We start from the raw sequence: 21920 nt of genomic DNA, 5'->3' as shown, positions 1-21920 counted from the left end.
GAAGTATACTTTGTGTCTCTTCTTCCAAATTGCAATATGCCGGATACAACCCTTGTGATTCTATGCAGCAGCTTGCTCTTATAAATAGAAGATGGAAATATTACTTTTCCCGAGGATGTGCATGGTCAGTACAGAAGTCTACTTACCCCATACATATGGGGAGAAAGCCAGAGACTGACCTGATCAATGGGGTCAGCCTTGTCTCTGTTCTGGAGATTCCCAGCATTCCTGGCTACAGCGATGCCCTTCCACTGTGCCAGCTCTACCTTCGCGAGCATCCATAACAAAGCTCCTCCGTCAGCCTGGTGGACCAGGATATCTTCCTGGATATTCCCACCACCATCCTAAAGGGCCCCACTTTCCTCCTTTAGATATGCCTTCAAGATATAATATTTTCATCCAGTTCGGAGGCTGAAGAACTCCATTGGAGACATGCCCTTGAAACTGCCTTATCAGCTTATATGGCCCTAGGCTGCCACTCAGCTCCCACTTCTACTATTGTAACAGTACACACGGATTGTCACCATTTTTAAGTGTGCATTTCAGTAGTGTTAAATACATTCACACTGTCACACAATCCATCTGCAAAACCATCTTGCAAAACTGAAACTCTGTATCTATTAAACAAACCCCCCTCAGCCCCCCGACATGACCCCAGCTCCTAGAACTCACTGTTCTACTTTCCAACTCCATGATTTTGATGACTCTTGAGTACGTCATACAAGTGGAATCATACAGTATTTGTCTTTTTGTGACTGGCTTATTCACTTAGGGTAAAGTGCTAAAAACGTATCTGTTGTATTAATAGTATGCATCAGAATTTCCTTCCTTTCTTAAGTCTGAATAAGGATCCATTGTATGTATATCCTACGTTTTGTTAATCTGTTTATCTATCAATGCACATTTGGGTTCCTCTCACCTCCTGGCTGCTGTGAACAATGCTGCTCTGAATATGGGGGAGCAAATACAGTGTGAAAGCTTTTTGAAGTGTGATTGATGATGTAGCTTCTCAAACTTCAATGTGTGCATGAATCCAGCTGGGAACCTTCTTAAAGTGCAAATTTCAGCTCAGGAAGTCTGAGGGTGGGGCTCTGGGTGTTGGTTGCCTTCTGACTAGTTACTCTTGTTCCCGTCCCAGTGATCACACTGGGAGCAGCAAGTCTGCAGATTCTCAAAGCTGGGATCAACCCTGAGTCCAAAGCCCGGCTCTGACGCTCACTAACTTCGGAAATTTCATCTCCTTTTTTCATCTCCCTGAACCTGTTTTCTCACATAATATGAGAAATAAATAGTGTCTCATTCTTCAGCTTCTTCAGGATTACATGTTCTCAGATATACATGGCTTAGCATCATGATTGGCACACAGCAAATGCATAAGATTTGGTGGTTATTTTTACTATTCTGGTACAAATAAACCTGGGTTCGCATGCTCAGGAAGAAGATATTTTAACGGGATCCTTGCTGAGACAATTGAGGCAAAGATGCAAAACTGGGTGAGATCTGTGACTATTTATTTGTCATCTGGCTCCCTGGTTGTTTTTTTTTTTTTTTTTTTTTTCACTTCTAAAAATGCCATCTCTCATTTCTGACTGCTCCCTCTTCAGGCCAGTCGCCACCCTCCCATTACTTGTAAAGTTCAACAAGTGGGGCATTTCCTGGAATCGGTGACCTTGTATCTTCTGACTGAAGCTTGGCAAACAGGAAATCCCTTCTGGGCAGAGCTGGTCATTGTCCTCCCATACGCATCTGAGTACCTTTCCATGGACAGGCAGAGGCTCTGGTTTTTGTCTGAAATAGTACTCAGCATTAAGAGACCCTGGCAGGATCTGTGTGCAGCCTCATAGTTCCCCGAACTGGGGTGACATGAGACTCAGGCAGGCAAGACTGTCCCCCAGTGAGCCCAGGCCAGATGGGCACATGGGCTGTCAGCACTGCCAGAGATGCATCACGTTTTTCACATTCCTTGTTTTTCAAAATGTGAGAAACCGAGGCTTGGAATGAATGAATGACTTTTCCAGTTAGAGAGAAGAAAAGGCAGAGGGATCAGTTCTTGGTGTGACTCCAACACCTGCCTTCTTGAAATCCAGGCCCCATGACCTGGCAGTCTAACTCTCGGTGCTTAGTCAAATCTGGGTGGCTGAGGGTCTTTGCCCCCACCCGCATCACCAGTGAACAACAGCTCAGAGGCTTCAGTGCTTTTAGATGTTTTCCCTCCGTCTTTTCCCAATGATTGTTGTTCAGTCACTAAGTCGTGTCTGGCTTTTTGCAACCCCATGGACTGCAGCACGTCAGGCCTCCCTGTCCCCCACTGTCTCCTGGAGTTTGTCCATTGAATCGATGATGCTATCCAACCATCTCATCCTCTGCTGCCCTCTTCTCCTTTTGCCTTCAAACTTTCCCAGCCTCAGGGTCTTTTCCAGTGAGTTGGCTCTTTGGCCAACAGGCGGCCAAAGTATTGGAGTTTCAGCTTCAGCATCAGTCCTTCCAATGAATATTCAGGATTGATTTCCTTTAGGATTGACTGGTTTGATCTCATTGTTGTCCAAGGGACTCTCAAGAATCTTCTCCAGTACCACAATTCAAAAGCATCAATTTTTTGGCACTCAGCCTTCTTTATTGTTCAACTCTCACATCTATACATGACTACTGGAAAGATCATAGCTTTGACTGTACGGACCTTTGTCAGCAAAGTGATATCTTTGCTTTTTAATACACTGTCTAGGTTTGTCATAGCTTTCCTTCCAAAAAGCAAGCAACTCAATGATTACAGGGTTTAAAATCAAAAGTCAGTTATTCTCATAAAAAGTTGTGAGAAATAAAAAGTTATTCCTCACTGAACAGCGGAGCCAGTAGGTGATAGCTATGTGGAAGCAGTACTTAATAGAGGTGTTCCATGAAAGTTTCAGATAATCACCATGAAGATTCAAGAAGTAGTTAAAGAGCAGAGGTTCTAAAAAACTGGCCTCCTGTCCAGGGATGCACCGGTTAAAAAAGCAGTTTTCTTTACCCTATTTGAGACCTGCTAAATCTGATTGGGGGAGGGAAGGGAGAGGACTCTCACGCTCATGAAGATTAGAAGTGCTCTACAAGAGAGGACTGAAATGTACCTTGATTTTAACCCACAGTTGCCAGTGGCAAGTCATTAATTCTCTAGCGACCCCTGGAAAATGGAGGAAATGAAACCTTGGCCTGCTTCCCAAAGGTGACCTCTGGTAGTCACCTTCTCCTGGGCTGAGTCCCCCTGCAGCAAGCCCACAAACAGTGAACAGAGAAAGCTTCCTGGTGGCTCCCCCTACCTCCCCCGAATCCCAGGGAGGATGGAGGCAGGAAGACAGCCAAAGAACTTTTCTTTCTGCCCAGGCTCAGCGCCAGAGCAGACTCCCGGGCAAGTCGGGCAGGAACCAGCCCTATACATCAACTTTGTTATTTCTTGGTCCGTTCACATCTCGGTAGAGCTGAGATAACCTCACGGCAAAGGAGGCAGCACCTGAGCTTGCACATTCCAAACATCAGTCATCATTCCTCTGTTCACTTCTTCAAGAACATTTGCGGACTCTCAGGTCCCTTCTCATTTCCTGTGGACATTAATACTAGTCGCTGAAAAGAAGGCAGGGGTGGAAGAGGCAATAGAGAAAGAGACAAAGTACTGGTTAAGAGAGACGGGGTCACCGAGAGGAACCCAGTTTCCCCGTGCTTTCCCAGGATATCGCCTGGCAAGATGCTGCTGTGCCTGTGTGGATAAGTGCAGACTTAGGAGGAAGGTTAGCTGGGTTTGAGTACCGATTCTGCCATTTCAAGGCCATGTGACCTTAGGCAAGTTATTTGACCTCTCCGCGCCTGTGTTTTCTCATCTGTGAAATGCAGATGATAACAGTATCTACACCTTAGATTGTCATGAGGATAAAATAAACAAGCACACACCAAACACTTAACAGTGCCTGGCACCGGGTGTTGAAGACGTTTTCGGAACCATTCTTCTTGATATCGTTAAGATGGGAGATAACTAGAAAAAAATGGCAGAGACCACGGAGGGCAAAACAAGCTCTGTCTCAGGTGGTGCTCTCTGGTAAGGGGGCGGCGGGGGTGAGGGGAGGGAGTTCAAGGTAAACTACACACCCTGGAGGGCGGGGGTTATCTGGCTCCTCTACTGAGACTTAAAAGAAGTTTGGGATGGGAAACTCATTGTAGGAAAACTCACTTGGAGGCAGGGATGAGCTAGGAGCCCCATATCAGGTCAGATCAGATCAGATCAGTTGCTCAGTCGTGTCCGACTCTTTGCGACCCCATGAATCGCAGCACGCCAGGCCTCCCTGTCCCTTACCAACTCCCGGAGTTCACTCAGACTCACGTCCATCGAGTCAGTGATGCCCTCCAGCCATCTCATCCTCTGTCATCCCCTTCTCCTCCTGCCCCCAATCCCTCCCAGCATCAGAATCTTTTCCAATGAGTCAACTCTTCACATGAGGTGGCCAAAGTATTGGAGTTTCAGCTTTAGTATCATTCCTTCCAAAGAAATCCCAGGGCTGATCTCCTTCAGAATGGATTGGTTGGATCTCCTTGCAGTCCTAGGGACTCTCAAGAGTCTTCTCCAACACCACATCAAAAGCATCGATTCTTCGGCGCTCAGCCTTCTTCACAGTCCAATTCTCACATCCATACATGACCACAGGAAAAACCATAGCCTTTACTAGACGAACCTTTGTTGGCAAAGTAACGTCTCTGCTTTTGAATATGCTATCTAGGTTAGTCATAATTTTCCTTCCAAGGAGTAAGTGTCTTTTAATTTCATGGCTGCAGTCACCATCTGTAGTGATTTTGGAGCCCAGAAAAATAAAGTCTGACACTGTTTCCACTGTTTCCCCATCTATTTCCCATGAAGTGGTGGGACCGGATGCCATGATCTTCGTTTTCTGAATGTTGAGCTTTAAGCCAACTTTTTCACTCTCCACTTTCACTTTCATCAAGAGGCTTTTGAGTTCCTCTTCACTTTGTGCCATAAGGGTGGTGTCATCTGCATATCTGAGGTTATTGATATATCAGGTCAAGGTGAGGTTATAAGCTTCGGAGCTGGCAGTGAGCCCAGCAGCAAAGCCAATCAATGTCAGTTCTTAAAGAAGCCACGTGTTGACAGTAGATGAGCTTTATGGAGATGAAGCAAGTGGTTTATGCAGTCGGGGGGGCAGGGGTGTTCTGTGTGAATGGTGCCCCCAGAACAGTGTGATGCCGTGCCCCAGAATAGCACTTACTATGTCACTAAAGCTATTCTAGTGTTCTATATTGATTAATCATTTGCTCCTCACAACAACCTCAGGAGGCAAGCTATTTGTATCTGTATACTACAGGTGAGTGCTGAGGCACAGAAAGGTTAAGTAACTTGCTCACGGTCACACAGCCATTTTATGGAAGAGCTAGGATTTGAATCAATGTCTGCAGAGTACTTAAATCTTAACTATCATACTATATGATATAACTAATGCTTTTAAGAGCTTAGTATATTCCACATTGCAGTTGGCTTGATTCTCGTAACAATTCTATGAGGTCGGCACTATTATTCCATTTTACAGAAAAGAAAACTGAGGCTCAAAGAGACTAAGTAACTTCCTCAAAGTCGCAGGCGAGTAAGGGGCACAGCTCTGTACCCTAGCAGTCTGGCTCTAGAGCTGGGTCTCAAAGGCCTTGCCCCAGAAAGCAACCATAAGACCATCTAGGAGTAAAAGGGCTAGAGAAGGAGAAAATAATTTCTAAACATGCATAACCTAAATAGTCCCAAGGCCACAGAAATACTGGGGTGGGGACAGGCTGAGTGAGTGCAGAGGAGAGGTCGTGAGACTCGTCTGAAATGCCGCCCGAATGACTCAGGATTCAAGCCCCAGTGCAATGGAGAACAGCATAATTTATACTTCTTGACAGGCCTCAAGCTGCAGGAACTCTGAGACTCAGATAGGCTGATTTCTTCCGCTTCTGGATCTAGTGACTGGTCTATAAAAAGTCAATGCCAAGGTCATATCCCAGAGGCCAATCCATTGCATCTTCCCTACCGTCCCATTGCTGGTGGCCCGCCATTCACAGGGCATGAGGTATTGACCCAGAGCCAGCAGCCCTACGCTCAGCTTGAACATTCCCGGGCCTGTGAGCAGAAAACCATCATGAAAAGACATTGATAACACTCACTGACTATTTTTAAAATGTTCTTTCAGCTTCTCCATGAACATGAACTAATGGAGGAGGATCCAGTAAGACAAAAACGAGCTGGTATGTAAACATTTCCTTGACTGTCTTTTCTAGTAAGTCCCATCAAACAGCACGTGTTGTAACTTTTTGAAACACTGGTATCTACATGATTCGGTCTCCAAGCGCCTCAGGGTTCAATTTCTAGAAGTAACTGCGAAGGCGCTCCATTCTCTGTCAAATGATATTAAAGGGATCTTATCAATACCCTCCATCCAAGTGTCCTGTCCCATCACCACTCCTCAGACCCTGAAGATTACCCCATGGCCCTTCCCCCAGCAGCCCTGTACCACCACCAAAAAGCCACTTCTCTCCTCTCAACCCAGCAGCATTGCCTCTTTTCTTTTTCCTTTTTCTTTTAATCTTGGCTCCTTTCACTCCTCACTTAGTCTCAGGGATCAATTTAACCACTAGACCCAAGTCCTCTGTTTCCCATTCCAATTTCCTCACTAAATTCCAAAGAAGAGGTCTGGGAAAAACAGGGCTCTGCCTTTTGGAGGGTCGGGGGCAGGTGAGAGCTGTGAACACCTGCATGATGAGCCTCAGTGTCCCCTCTCCCATGTGAGACCTGGGGCAGGTGGGTCTGTCTGGAGGCTACATTTTCCAAGGACCAGATCCTCCTTCCATCACAACAATCTTGCTATAGCATCAACTGGATGCTGTTATTTCCCTGCATAAATCCGATCATCCTCTCACATATCTCTGTATCTGCGAGAGTCACAGAGTCAGCATCCCACCCACCATAACCCCTTTGCTTCTCTGGGGAATCAATTCACATGGATTCGTGTCTTAGAAGCTCTTCCATCAATTTCCCCAGACAGGGAGGGGCTGTTTTCCTGGGTTCCCATTATCCGTGACACATCCTCATGGCCCAACATCTATCCCAAAGCACTGCAATTCTTTAGCTTCCTGTTTGCCACTCACAGGGGACATGAGTCCCCTTGAACCCTCTTCCTCTCTGTAGCCTGGCCAGTAGCCCAATGTCTCAACAGACCAGTGAACAAATAAAGAGAGGGCGTGTCTCTGTCATAGCCACTTGTGTGAATTCAGAGGCTGTGTCCCTTTTCGCTAAGAGTCTGCTGGCTTTGCGGCTAGACCAACCATCTAGAAACTTCTTAACTTGTAGCACTAGGGTTAAATCATGACTTGTTCTTTTCAGTCTTGCGGTAGGAAAGAGACATTAGGCTGACAGGGAGAGCAAGCTTGCCCAGAGCGCAGGATAGAGGTATCTGGTGGACCCTTCACAGGCCATAACCAGATCCGACTCTTACCCAGTGCCTGAAATGAGAATTCGATCACATTGTTGATAAACTATCAAAATGCTCACTGAAAGTTTATACTGTTGTTCTTCTCTCCTTCCCTTCCCTTCCTTCCCTTTCTTTTCTGTTTTAGCCTGGTTTTATACCCCTATGGGATTCTCACTCACCCTCCTCCTTGCGTTCCCTGAAGTGATCCACAGCAGGGGTCTCCAGCCTCCAGGATCTAATGCCTGATGATCTGAGGTGGAGCTGATGTAACAATAATAGAAATCAAGAAAAAAGTGAAAGTGTTAGTTGTTCAGTGGTGTCCAACTCTTTGCGACCCCATGGACTGTAGACACCCAGGCTCCTCTGTCCATGGGATTCTCCAGGCATGAAGATTGGAGTGGGCTGCCATTCCCTTCTCCAGAGGATCTTCCCAACCCAGAGCGAACCCAGGTTTCCTGCTTTGCACACAGATTCTTTACCATCTGAGCCATCAGGGAAGTCAAGTGCACAATAAATCATTCCAAAACCACCCCCCACCCCCCCCACCCTAGTCCATGGAAAACTTGTCTTCCAAGAAACCAATCCCTGGTGCCCAAAAGGGTGGGGACCACTGGTCCACAGCGCAGACTGCACTTCCTGTGCTTTAAAACAAGTACCATCATCTCTACTCCATCCCCGACAGCCCCTTGAACCCTCCCGTCCCCGTGACAGCAACAGGGCCAACGAGGTCCCCAGTCAAATATTTTGAAAGACTTCTCTTCCTGAAATCAAACCACTTGTGTTAAGTCCCAGCTCCAGTCCCTGCCAGCTTCCTCAGGGATGGTTGGTGACCCCACAGCTGGAAAAGTAACATCTTCCTGCACTTCCCAACTATTTGTGACCCTTGGTGACAGCCTGAGAGATCAGCCGTCAGGGAGGAAACCACTTCCACGTCTAGGAATTTGACATTCCCCAGTTTTTCCAGACACGCTTTCATTAAAAATGATCACGGCAATGATAAATCACCAGGAGAACATGTTTTCTGTTTCTTTAAATATGTGGTCCTGTGTCCTCTTGGGCCTCTGGAGTCATTTTGGAAGTGTTAATGACTCAGCTCATCACCTACAACAGATGGTTTGGCTTTGGTACTTTTACAAATCACTGAAGCAAGAACGGATCATGGAAAGTCCCAGGCACTAGGTCACAGATACTCAGGATGTAAGCTGCAGTTAAGAGCATCACACCCCCGGAAAACTAGGAAAGCAACAGGAATGTTAAATCCAACAAAGGCCACACAGGAATGTCTGTGTTCTGGAGGCTTAATACCAACAGAGGCAAACAGAGGTTTCAAGAGAAAGAATTCTTAAAAGGAATTTTCTTTTGAGGCACTGGAACAAATATTTAGAGCTTTAAGTTTTGAGATAGAAATCACCTTTCAAGAGAGGATCAATACTCATATTTCTTCTGAGCTATAGACTTCTTCCTCCATCACCTATTATGTGTCAAAAATCTATCACACATACCCAAACCCACATATAGATACATACATACAAATATGTGCGTATGCATGCTTTGTCATCCAATCGTGTCCAACTCTTTGCAATCCCATGGACTGTAGCCCACCAGGCTCCTCTCTCCATGGAATTTCCCAGGCAGGAATACTGGAGCAGGTTACTTTTCCTACTCCAGGGGATCTTCCCGACCCAGAAATGAAATTGCATCTCTTGTGTCTCTTGCATTGTCAGGCAGATTCTTTACCAACTGCGCCACCTTGGAAACCCACATACAAATCTCCAGATATATTATTACTATACAGGAGTTGAGAGAATTAAATAATATTTAGTACATATTGTTCAATATTAATAACATTATCTAGAGAGTACTTGTTTTGTTTGTTTTAATGTTTCTTTAATTAAAACAAATGTAACTGACTTTTAATAAAAATGTTGTGTCTGAAAGAGCCCAAACTATACTTGGTGCAGAGAAGATTTCATATAACTCCTGAAAGCAGAAGGATGGATGCCATGATATTATCATTTTAGGAAAATTCTTTCAAAACTCTGTTAAGGAAAAGAAGCCTGAACAAAAACCCAGAGGCCAGAGACAAGAATAGCAGAATACTTCCTGTTAGAGCAGAGTGGTTCTTGGGGAGCAGAGAAAAAAAAGCACTGGTCAGAGTATTCAGAATTCTGCCTCAGTTCAACCAGGACGTGGATTCCATACCAGCTGAGAGGCTCGCAGAGAGAGAACTGGTGGAAGCCATCGGAAGTGAAAATTTGCCAGATGGTTATGGCTGAAGGAATTAGGTGAAGTCAGCGCTGGGAGACCAGTGAGGATGCTCAGCAGTGCTGACCATCATGGGCCAGGTCTCTGGAATGACCTAGGAAAGGGACAAAGGGAACACTTGTGAAAGACATTTTGAGAAATGAGTCCAAAGGACCTGGGGACAGGCTTGACATAGGGGTAACAGGGAATACACAGACCTGGGTAACTGGGAAGGTGGAGGCAATAAGCAGAAGCCGGAGCTGGAATGAAAATCTTATTTTGGAAACATGCCAGTCAGCTGGAAACTTAGTCTTTATGCGGATTGAAAGCAGAAGTTTCTTGGGACTTCCCTGGGGGCCTCGTGGTTAGGGCTTCATGCTTCCACTGTGGCAGCGTGGGTTCCATCCCCGGTTGGGAACTAAGATCCCACATGCAGCCAAAAACAAACAAATAACTAAAGTGCCTGGATGGCCTGACTTAAAAGTATTTGCTAAAAAAAAGTTTCTTGTTGGTTGGAAATAATACAAATGTATCCTCCACATCAGCTGTCAAGTTCCCCAAGCCAGATTTTTGAGGTTAACTGGGAACGTGTCTCGGGTCCTAGACTGAAGAGTCCACATTGGTTCTTCTTTGGCTTCAGAAGAAACGGCTGGTGGGAGAAGACACTGGGAGAAAGGGAGCCCCAGGATGTCCTGACCCCGAGCTGGAGGCGCTTCTGTCTTCGTGCCTGTTCAGGGAGAGCGAGGTTCCTACCAGGTTGGGTTGCCAGCTGCCAGCCTGGAAATCCTGAACTTTCTGCAGATCTGCAGTCCAGGTGTGGCTGGCTCTTTTTGATCTGGGTTCAGGAAATGCAGTGCCTTCTCCAGGCTGGGGAAGAGATTTGCAGGTTCTCCTGGCACTCTCTTCCGTATGATAACTTGTGGCGTTTCGGGCTTTGAGCCGGCAGTGGTGGTGGCAGAGTAAGGAGAAAGCAGCACTGGTGTGCTCTGCCTGTTTGTTTGCTTCCCTAGCTCAAAAGGGAGACCTGGTTAGAATAGAATCAGAGGTTTTGTTGACCTGCCAGCAGACATGTGCATAAATGATAATCCTCATTATGATCAGTATTATTATTTCTACACGCTGTTTCAAAGTGGCTACTATATGCCAGGCTGTTTGTTAGGGGTCTTCATACCTCAGCTCCTTAGCAACAATTGAGCAGAGAAAATAGTGCTCTGTTTATAAACAACCAAAACTTGGCTCACAGAGTTCAGTAGCCTCCCAGGTAAGAGGACATTTATCTCAGCCCTGGCTCCAAGTCCAAGTTCATAGTTACAAGTCATAGTTTTCAACTTGTGTTTCTGGCTCTTGCCTGTGAGATTCCACGCCATGGCTTGTTTTGTTTTTTTAGCAAAAAATTCTCTCCAACATGTGTTTAGTATGTATTTATCGAATGCCTTTTGGGCACCAAGAACATAAAACTCACTGCCTGCCTGCTGTCAACTTTTAATCTGGTTATGAGGATAGGGTATAAAGTTTATAATATGGAAAGCAGAGTCATCACACAATGGGAGTCTGCAAAAGGCAAAGCTACTGCCAAGGAAGTAGTAGCAGCTACAGAGAAATAGGTCTGAACTAGATGTAAGTTACTAACAGAACTGACTAATGATGGGCTGGACCACTTACACCAAGGCAAGTTTGATGTCATGCGAAGTATTCAAGCCAATCTAATAAGTACTTGACAGGAATGTTTATAGAGGGCATCTGAAGAGTGGTTATCCAAAATGATCCTTAAAATACTCAAACAACTTCACAATGCCTTGATTCTGTGAGTCCTCGGGTCAGTGAGCACCCGTGGGCTCAAAGAGTGACCAGGTTGAGGCCTGGAAGAAGGAGCAAATATGGGACGGAAGAAGGGAGGGAGGAGGGAGCTCCAGGCAGAGGGAATTCCAGGAGACTGATGGTGGTCTGGGGCTTCTTCTTGTGCATATATTGCAGGAGGAAACTGAGATCTCGCTAGCATATTTAGAGGAAGGTTATGTAGCTGTGATTCTCAGAGCAGCTTTATTGAGTAAGGGGCACTATACCACTGTATATGGTGCTGACTTTGATTATTCGGGTGTATAACAAGCGACCAGAATTGACTCTTTTCTTTAGACCGCACAGCCCAATGTTTTAAGCCATAGTGCTGCCCACCGCCCCCCACCCCACCCATCCGCAACTGCCCCTGGGGTTCTGGCAGTTTTCCCCTGTGTGAACAAACCTTTCTAAAGGCTAAAGGGAGAACCAGGATCTTTGATTCTCCACTGACAATGCTTTAGTAGAGCCAGACGATGCTGCCAGACTGCTACCTACTAGACCATGTTAGGAAACAAGCAGAACAGGTAGCTTTTAATATTTACCTGCTACAGGACTAAGGGGGAGAAACCAGAGAGCCAAATCTTCCATAATAAAAAGACGTGGTCCCTGTTGGTCAAGAGAAAACCAGAGTGAACCCATTTTTCCTGGGCAAAGTCAGCAGGCTCGTTCTATTGCAGGTGGGAAATTGATATATGCATTGACTTAGTCTCTGACTTCTGAAGGAGCCATAATTCCCAGTGAAGTGGTCAGGCGAAAATCGCATCATTGGCTTAAACAGCTGTGATTAAGACCCAGAACTGTGTGTCACAGTTTGTGGCCAGCCTTCCAGAAATGTCTCTTTAAGATAAGTGCTGTGTGGCGGGCAGTGATTTATGGGAAAGGAGAGGGGAAATCCTGGCTGGTTTGTGCTTTCCAGGGCCAATGAGAGGCCTGCATCTGTGACACTGATGATCTGCCTTCCACTGGGGTATCCGTGAGTCCATGAGAATTCAGACAAACAATACCAGGATGAAGGAGCTCAAGACAAAACACACTGAACTGTCTGGAATCAGGTGGCCCGGAGGCAGGCGAGGAGCACAGAAGGGCATCTAAAATGTACACTTAGTGTGGAGGCATGGTCGTGTTCCTTCTGGGTCCCTTGTAGCCTTGGCAGGACCACCAGCTTCGCTGTCCCAAGCTCGGAAGCCCTTAGGTTTGGAGGAGGCAAAGAGGACAGAGAGTGGTCTTTCGACCCCAAAGCATGCCCCCTGACCCCACCCTCTGCAGTCATGCTGATCCTGAGCATCTGGGCTTTGTCCCTTAAATTCAGGTACTCTCCCTGGGGCATTACAGGGGCTGGAGGCCCAGTGGTGTTTCTGTGTTCTGTTTGCCCATGGCACCATGATACTCTATACGGGGAGAAATGACCCAAATCAGGACGGGCATCTTCTTCAGCCCAGGCTACAGATTTCTGGACCTAACTGATAAAGATTCTACCTTGACTCACCTGAGTTGAGGCTCCAAAGTATTTGTGTGTAGAATTCCCTACCTGTGGTGATCATCAGCCAGGGGTGGGGACCACTGGAATAGATGATTCTCAAGGACCAGCCTGTACACAGCTTTCTGAGTTACTATGCCTGAGTTCTTGAGCCTGTTTGAAGAACTGACCATTTTCAAGAAGACATTTCTCTATTAAAATTTCCCCATCCTTAGTCTCTGGAGAATCACTGCTCAGGCTGAGGGTTATTCTGAAACTCCCTTAGAAGTTGTCAAGAACATAAAACATGGATGAGGAGAAGAGGGTTTCAGAGGCTGGTGCTTTAGTGATTACTTGCACAGGGACTTCCCTGGCAGTCCAGTGGTTAAAACATCGTGCTCCCACTGCAGGGGGCATGGGTTCAATCTCTGTTCAGGGAACTAAGATCCTATATGCTGCTCAGCAAGGCAAAAAAGAAAACGGACACAGATGCCATAGACTATAACTCACTAGAGTCACAGGAACAGTCCTCATTGGAATATACTTTCAGAGAGCTATTTTATTATTCGTTTATTTTCATATTTATGTATTTAAATATTTATTTATTTGTCTGTGTCGAGTCTTAGTTGTGGCACATGGGATCTTCTTGAGTCATGTAGGATCTTTCTTGGTGGCACACAGACTCTCTAACTGTGGCACAGGCTTGGTTACTCTGTGGCATGTGGGATCTTAGTTCCCAGACCAGGAATCGAACCCCCATCCTCTGCATTGCAAGGCAGATTCTTAACCACTTGACCATCAGGAAAGTCCCCTCTTAGTAGTATTTTAGGCTTTTGGCTCAGCTTCAGCAGAAGAACTACCTTGGTTTCAGTGGGGAATGATGACGTCCAGGAATTACCATGTGCTTTTCAAGTACATGCTTGTTCTCTGAGCATGTAGAGAAAGGTGGGCTCAGGGATGAATTACACTAACTGCCTTTAGGCAGGCACTGAAATCATGCTGGGATCAGACCCTGGGAGGCAAAGATGCAGGTGATGAAGTGGGTGATGTGGGATTGTTACTGACCTCACTTATCAGAAAAGCAGCTACTGTCCAGGAAATCCTGTTTACATTCATTCATGGGAGGGGAGTAGACTGACCACAGCAAAGAGGATCCTGGAGCTTCTGAATCCTCTGGAAAGCATAAACATGGCTGCATTACCTTTCAGGAAAAGAATGTGCTCTCAAACAGACCTTGCAAATATCATGCAGCCACCATGGCAAATGTTCCTAGCAGACAACATACAGGTTAGGATCGCTCAGGAGAAGACTAGCAGTCCTTCCAGGAAGCTTGCTTTTCATCATAGAATCATTTGCAAATCAGAAAGAAAACAGGAAACTTCAAGATATGCCGTAGTATCATGACAGACTGAGATTCCATTCTAGGTTTTAAAAGTCACTGTGTTCTACTTGTAAATACATGTTTATATGGAAGAAACAGCTTAAGAGGCATTTGTAATTTTAAGAAAATGTGCACAGACATTTTTAAAGGGTTGAGTTAGTTATAGCAAGTTGATGAATGCCAAAAAGAAATAATTCTCAACAAGGTTGATAAGTAAAACCAAACTCCTAGAAAAACAGAGTTTACACCTCTAAGTGGACAAATACTACCATTTTCTGCAATAAACATTTATCAGTTGGAGTTTCCCATAGTAAATGTATTTCATTTTAGGTTTGCACATAAATAATCCTTGGAATATTTAAAACAAATCTTACAATATTATGAGAGACATTCTTTGCCCTTTTAGAAAACAGATATAGAATTTTAATGTTAAGGTTTTAGATTTATATATAACATATCATGTATATTTATATATTATCATTTTATATATCATATATATTATCATTTTAAATATATATAGTCATATATATGATATATCATACTTCCAGATTTTACATTTTTGCAGATTTTACTTATATTTTAAAAGGAAAAATTTTACAAGTATTCATTAATCTTTTCCTTACTTGGCCAGCAAAATAAAATAAGCCACAACTTGTCTTCTCAAGGCATCTGTATAAAAAGATTCTCCTATTCTCTAAAGGCTCTGCATTAGCTACCAACCAAGCCCATGGCTTCTGTTCCAGTTATGTATTTCAGCCAAGAGTGAACCACAGGTTCTGTCTATGACAAAAAGGTGAATCTGAAACTCAACTCAGAAGTCACAGGTTTAACAAGAATCTACTGGACATGAATTTATTACGTGCTGGGCTCCATGCCAGATGGAGTGGGTAAGGCCATGAGAAGTGAAAGAAGCAGTTTCTGCCCCTAAGAAGCTTACAGCCAGTGTTCCAGATGTGATGCAATAGTGGAAACCACGAAGGCACCTTCCGGTAGATCTATTGTCTGGCTTGCCTGGTGTGGGAAGCAGACGCATCTAGAATGCCGTCCAGGCAACCAGTTTGGAGACAATTTGGAAAAACAATGAATTGCTGAAGGTCTCTTTTATTTTACTTTCCAATTTGCCAATTTTGCTTTTGTTGAGTGTCTATCATGTTCTGGACAAGGGAGATACAGAGTGAGAACAAAGAGTCCACAGTGCGTGCACAGGCTAAGAACAAAGGGAATTAACTAGTGGCTTTTTCCAGAGGTCTTCAAACCATGCATCCTTGAGCTCTCAAAACACGTGCATGACCGTTGAGCGATGTCAGAAATGTACTGACTCATTCTGGTGAGTCAGGACTCTGGCTTTGATTGTCTAGACAGTTGCCAAGTTCCCCTGCTGGGTCTCCCTGCTTCTATTCTTGTCTCATTAGAGTCTGTTCTCACACAGCCTTGGACATCAAAGAGGGGTTATGAGAATGGAGAGGACGGACAAGTTCTCATCTTGGTCTGTGAAGCTCTCAAATGCCTGGAGACCACGGTGCTGATACCAGTTAGATCTATTTCATTTCTCCTCTAAATAGCAAAATCATAGAGAGGAAGCCCATGAAGGGAGGACTTGGTGGTGATCAGTAAACAAACTTCTCTTTCTCAGTAAACAAACGTAAAATAAAAATGTTTATTAGAAATTCTTAAAGGGTGATGAGTTCTTAAAGGCATCCACGTGTCTCCATCATTGGCTTTTTAAAAATGTTTTATGTTGGTGTATAGTTGACCTTCAGTGTTGTGTTAATTTCAGGTGTACAGCAGAGTGATTCAGTTATACATATACATATATCCATTCTTTTTCAGACTCTTTCCCCCTATATGTTATTACAGAGTATTGAGTAGAGTTCCCCGTGCTATATGGTAGAGTCCTTGTTGGTTATCTACTTTATACATAGTAGTGTGTATATGCTCATCCTAAACTCCTAAGTTTCATTGGCTTTAAGTTCTAAAATGTCAGTGTGTTCTCTCTCCTCCCCACATGGTATGTGCTCACAGCCTTTGTCTGCTTTCTTTCCAGTTGCCATAAGCAGCCCTGCAGCTCAAGAGTTCACCGTCGATGTTGAGATCAGTTTTGAAAATGCCTCCTTCCTGGAACCTATTAAAGCTTATTTGAACAACCTCAGTTTTCCAATTCAAGGGAATGACACTGACCTAGCTACTGACATTTTAAGCATCGAGGTGTCAACAGGTGAGTAAAAGGCCTATTGCTTGAAAGAGGAGGATTGAACTAATCAGAAGAAACTACTCTGGGCTGCTTGGGAATGTGGGGTGTGGAGGGGAGCAGCCTGGGAAGAGTGAACCTCAGACAGGAGGCAATGGATGGGTGGGTGAGGAGACTTACTGACCCAATATTCATATCTTAGCATCCCAAATTTCCTCCCCCCTTTTCTATGTCTCCCCCTTCCTCTCTTCCAACAGCTTATGTTATGATCCTTTCAAGAAAGGTATTTCTAATTAATTTTTTATTGAAGTATGGTTGATTTGCAATATTGTGTTAGTTCCCACCATACAACAAAGTGAATCAGTTATATATACACATGTATCTATTCATTTTTAGATTCTTCTCCCACATAGATCACGAAAGAGTATTGAATAGAGTTCCTTGTGCTATTCAGTAGGTTCTTATCAGTTATCTGAAAGGCATTTTAAATCCTAGTACACAAAACAGAGTATTTTTAAGGCTGGACAATGTGTGTCAAATACTAAACAATACCTGGAATGTGGTAGATGGTCTGGGGATGGTCACTTTTGCCATCCTTAAGGCACATTCATTTTTCACGTGGGAGTCCAAAGTTATTCAAATCCCACCCCTACATCTATCTCAAAAACAAGCAAATGAAAACAGCACCAACAAAACAAAACAACCAAAAAGGCTTTAGCAGTGGGATTTCAGGTCAGTAAGAGAGAGATTTTTGACCAAAAGGGTCTCGTTGGTTTCCTTCGAATTACCAGTGCCCACCACACTCACTAGCAGCCTTGACTTCCCTGTTTCTGCTTCACCCTCTCCTACTACTGGCGCACAGGACAGCAGCGGTGTCCAGGGATTCCGGGGGGCCTGGGTGTCCCTTCTATTTCAGCAACAGTTCTTTGATGACTTTGCTTTGGAAAGTCATCCTGTGGGCCTTTGCCTAGATGCCCACCTGCAGAATTCCCAGGAATATGGTGTTAGTCCAGTTTTAGATATAACTTCAAAGTCTTCAGAGCATTTTTCAATGTCAGTTTTCAATGGGATTAGGGTCTGCTTGGGCTGTTCACATCTGGCTTGAATATAAAAGGCACAAGTTTAGAATTATATTCTATATTTGTTATCTATTGCTTCTCCAAAACTTAGCATCTTAAAACAACAAACTTAGGATTCCCTGGCAGTCCAGTGGTTAGGACTCTGTGTTTTCACTGCCAAGAGCCTGGATTTGATCCCTGGTTGGGAAACTAAGATCCCATAAGCCACATGGTGCAGCCAAAGCAAACAAACAGAAGCAACAAACATTTATCATGTTACACAGTTTCTGAAGGCCAGAAATCCAGGAAGAGTTTAGCTGGATGTCTCTGGCTCAGGGTCTCTTGTGAGGCTGTAGTCAAGCCATTAGCCTGAGTTGCAGTCATCTGAAGGCTCAACTGGGGCTGGAAAACCTGCTTCCACGCTCACACACATGGTTGCTGGTAGATCCTCAGCTCCTCCATAGCTATTGGCTGGAGACCTCAGTTCCTAATCATGTAGGCCTCTCTGTGACATGTCCTCATCAATGCAGCTGGCTTCCCCCAGACCAAGTGATCAGAGGGAGAGAGAGAGAGAGAGAGAGAGAGAGAGCACATGTAACCAAGAGGGAATCCACATTGTCTTCTATAACCCAACCTCAGAAGTGATATAGCACCACTTCTGCTGGATTCTGTTGGTCATCCAGAACAATCCTAGTATAATATGAGTTATTGTTGCTGCTTAGTCACTAAGTCATGTCCAACTCTTCTGCAACCCCATGGACTATAGCCCCCCAGGCTCCTCTGCCCATGGGATTTCTCAGGTAAGAATACTAGAGTGGGTAACCTTTTCCTTCTCTAGGGAATCTTCCCAACTCAGGGGTTGAACCTGTGTCTCCTGCATTGGCAGGTGGATTCTTTAGCACTGAGCCAGCAGGAATCTATAACAGGGTGTGAGTACCCAGAGGCAAGGATGGCTGGGGCTATCTTAGAGGTTGGCTGCCATATACTCAAAGTCTGAGAATCTGTTTACCATCTTATCATTGTAGGCAGTGGCTGGGATAGTTAGCATTGCCTTCTTTTAGATGGCCATGCCTCACAAAAGGTGATATGTATGGGAATTACGAGAACCTCATGCAAAGCCACTGAACTTCCCAGAAGGGCAATATGGAGTGGCGTTAGGATTTCCTACAAGCATAAGAACTTGTAATCTATAAATTACACCTTTTTTCTCCTCACTGTTCTGGTTGATGACAGTCTGCAGGCCTACTGGAAATGAAATCTGGTGCTCCTGTGAGACAGGCTATGAGTGGCCTCAGGAAAGTTGCCTCCACAATCTCACTTGTCAGGGACATGATGGTTCCTCTGCAGGGCATCACTGCAGTTGCCTTAAGGGACTGCCTCCCAAGGGACCTTTTTGCCAGCTCCAGGGAGGTAAGTAACTGGTCATTGAATGTTTGTTTGTTGAGTGCCCATTTGATATCAACTCAAGAAAATGTTTCTCTGTCCTGTGTGTACTCAATGCTAACATGGGATTTTAAAAATATGGCCCTGTGTTCTCAGCAGATATTATCCTGAGAATGTCGGTCAGACTCAATGTGGGCTTTCAAGAAGACCTCAAGAACTCTTCCTCTGCCCTCTATAAGTCCTACAAGACTGACCTGGAAACAGCGGTGGGTTATGGTTCCAGGCGTTTCTTCACTAACAAACTCTGAGCTGAGCTGAATCTATTGCATTTACAGTGGGTTGTTTGCTTGAATCTGTCAGAATTCATGAAGTTTATGTTGAAATTATTTCTATACCTCTGGGATGATGATTTAAGAACTGCTCGAATCATACTGTGTTCAGAGGATGTTTTGACATCTTGACCTGATGTCATCTTGACCTGATATCATCTTGACCCATGACATTATCTTGACCTTTGACATCATTTTGACCTCTTTGGCTTCATCTTGACTTTTGGCATCATCTTGAGCATTTTGACACCATCTTGGCCTTGACATCATCTTGATCTACCATCTTTGACATCATCTTGACATATAGGTAGAAATTCTTCCCAGAATAGAATTGATTCAGATAAAATTTGGTGGCATTAACTCACTAAAACCTGTTCAAAGGTCCAAAACCTTGGTCTAGAAGTATCAGATGGTGCATTTCTATTCATCTTTACACTCCACACTGATGAAACCCCTAACATCTTTTGTGTAGAACAGTTAAGTCTGACATAGAGGATTCCACACCACTCAATACTAGAGGTCCTTAAACATTCACACTTAAGACAGATTTAAATTTACTCATGTAGATAGATTCATCTGTGTCATACTTCAGATTCCACATACCAGAAACAGACTCGCAGATCCAGAGCACAGACTTGCTATCAAAGGGGAGTGGAGGAAAGGACTGGGAGTTTGGGGTCAGCAGATGTAAACTGTTATACATAGAATGGATAAAAAATGGGATAGTTTTTTGGGGGGGATGTCTCTAGTTTCAGTTTCGTTTTAATCCCATAAAATGGATTATACATAAATGGATAGCATAGGGAACTATATTCAGTATCCTGTGATCAACCATAATAGAAAAGAATACGAAAAAGTATGTATGCATGTGAAAATCTGCTCATGTTAAATTAAAGAGTATTCCCTCAATGTAAAATGTGTGCCAAACACTGTTCTAAGTGCTTTACATTGGATTAATTCATCTAAACCTAAATACTTTGGTTGAATCAACTCACTTGGAATAGAGCTTCTCAACTGGTGTGGGACAAATTGCTATAGGTAGATGTAATGACTCCCCTTAACTCTCCAGGCAGCCAACCGCCTGCTCAAACCAGGAGCAGCCTCCCGCTTACCCTAGTCAAGTAGGGGTTAATATTTGTAATCGGTGCCATGATGCAATGCTGATACAGGAGAGTTCTTGGATATCCGATTTGCATATCAGGCATATAATAGTTCTGCACAGCATGAGACTCCTCCTCATGCACGCAAGTCACACTACACATATCACACGACATTGTATACTTTTGAGGAAAAAAGATAGTAACATATTAATTGTTTGATCCCGCCCATCCAGCTCCCTAACACAGCACTTTGCAGGTGTAATCTACCCTGTAAATGTAACTTGATTCAAATTGAATCTCCTGCAGAGTTGGAATTCAGGGAAACAAAGTGGAGTTAAAAACATCAGTAAAAACCACATTGGCTCAACCAAAACTGTGATATGTTTAGTGAGGAATCAGGCACTGTATTGGTCACAAGAAGACACCTGGTAGATTTCCAACTGCAGGAAATGTAAATTGACCGTGGGTCCCAACTGCTGCCCACTACCAGTGAATGAGCAGGGCAGATCTGTCTAACAAATGCCTGACTCCTTTGAAGGCTGCACTGTGCTTCTAGGCTCAGTCTAGATGATTTCATCTCACCTCCCCTCCTGTTCAGTTGCGCTCGGGTCTGATGGCTCTGTCTGCCTTCTCTGATGCCTCCTCATTGCTTTCCTCTAGGCATTTCCTAAGTCTTTTTTTTTTTTTTTTTAATTTAACTTGTTTATGGCTGTGCTGGGTCTTCACTGCTGTGTGAGCTTGCTCTAGTTTCAGTGAGTGGGGCTGCTCTTCCTGGTGATGCGTGGGCTTCTAATTGCAGTGGCTTCTCTTGTTCCAGAGCAGAGACTCTAGGGCAAGTGGGCTTCAGTACTTGCAGCATGTCAGCTCAGTAGTTGTGGGTCTCGGGCTTGGTTTCCCTGAGGTATGTGGAATCTTCCCAGACCAGGGATTGAATCCGTGTCTCCTGAACTGGCAGGTGGATTACTACTGAGCCACCAGGGAGCCTCCCTAAGTCAATATTTTTGCACATTTACTCTGGCGTTTGCTTCCTGGAGAACCCAGAATGACCCAGGTAAATAGGAATTACTTCTCCAAAGATCTGACAAAGCTAGTGCTTGTTCAGCCACTTAACAAAATATACAGAGAGCATTTTACCCAAGAAGATAAGTAATATGGGCTTCTTTGGTGGCTCAGTGGGTAAAAAATCCACCTTCAATGTATTAGACACAGGAGACACGTGTTCAATCCCTGGGATGGGAAGATCTCCTGAAGGAGGGCGTGGCAACCCACTCCAGTATGCTTGCCTGGACACATCAGAAGTGACTGAGCATGCACACACGATAAGAAATACACAATTTTTACTCTTTCAAATCATTTGACATATCTTTCAGTGGACCTTGATTAATGGTACTCGTCTTGCTTTATTTTCCAGTTCTGGAAGGGTTACAGTATTTTACCAGGCTTCAAATTGGTGACGGTGACAGGGTTCAG

At 44.4% G+C, this 21920-nt stretch overlaps 1 protein-coding gene across 17 annotated transcripts in view; it reads left to right on the top strand.

Moving 5' to 3' along the window:
- Positions 1–21920, top strand: part of ADGRF5 (adhesion G protein-coupled receptor F5) — a 112791-nt gene that overhangs the window by 56555 nt on the left and 34316 nt on the right. For 9 of the 17 annotated variants that reach the window (XM_086372019.1, XM_086372025.1, XM_086372023.1 and 6 more), the window contains exons 3-7: positions 6198–6252; positions 16437–16607; positions 18872–19048; positions 19181–19287; positions 21862–21920. In XM_086372019.1, coding sequence (XP_086228145.1) covers positions 6198–6252; positions 16437–16607; positions 18872–19048; positions 19181–19287; positions 21862–21920 — 569 coding nt within the window. Of the gene's footprint in view, positions 1–6197; positions 6253–16436; positions 16608–18871; positions 19049–19177; positions 19288–21861 lie in introns of all 17 variants that reach the window. The other 8 variants (XM_086372016.1, XM_086372009.1, XM_086372015.1 and 5 more) reach the window with 1 other exon arrangement.

Source organism: Bos grunniens, chromosome 23, assembly GCF_055505025.1.
Source record: "Bos grunniens cultivar Pamir isolate PY7600 chromosome 23, Bosgru_T2T1.0, whole genome shotgun sequence".
In the NCBI taxonomy this organism is placed as follows: domain Eukaryota; kingdom Metazoa; phylum Chordata; class Mammalia; order Artiodactyla; family Bovidae; genus Bos; species Bos grunniens.
This window is presented reverse-complemented; position numbering and strand designations above follow the sequence as displayed.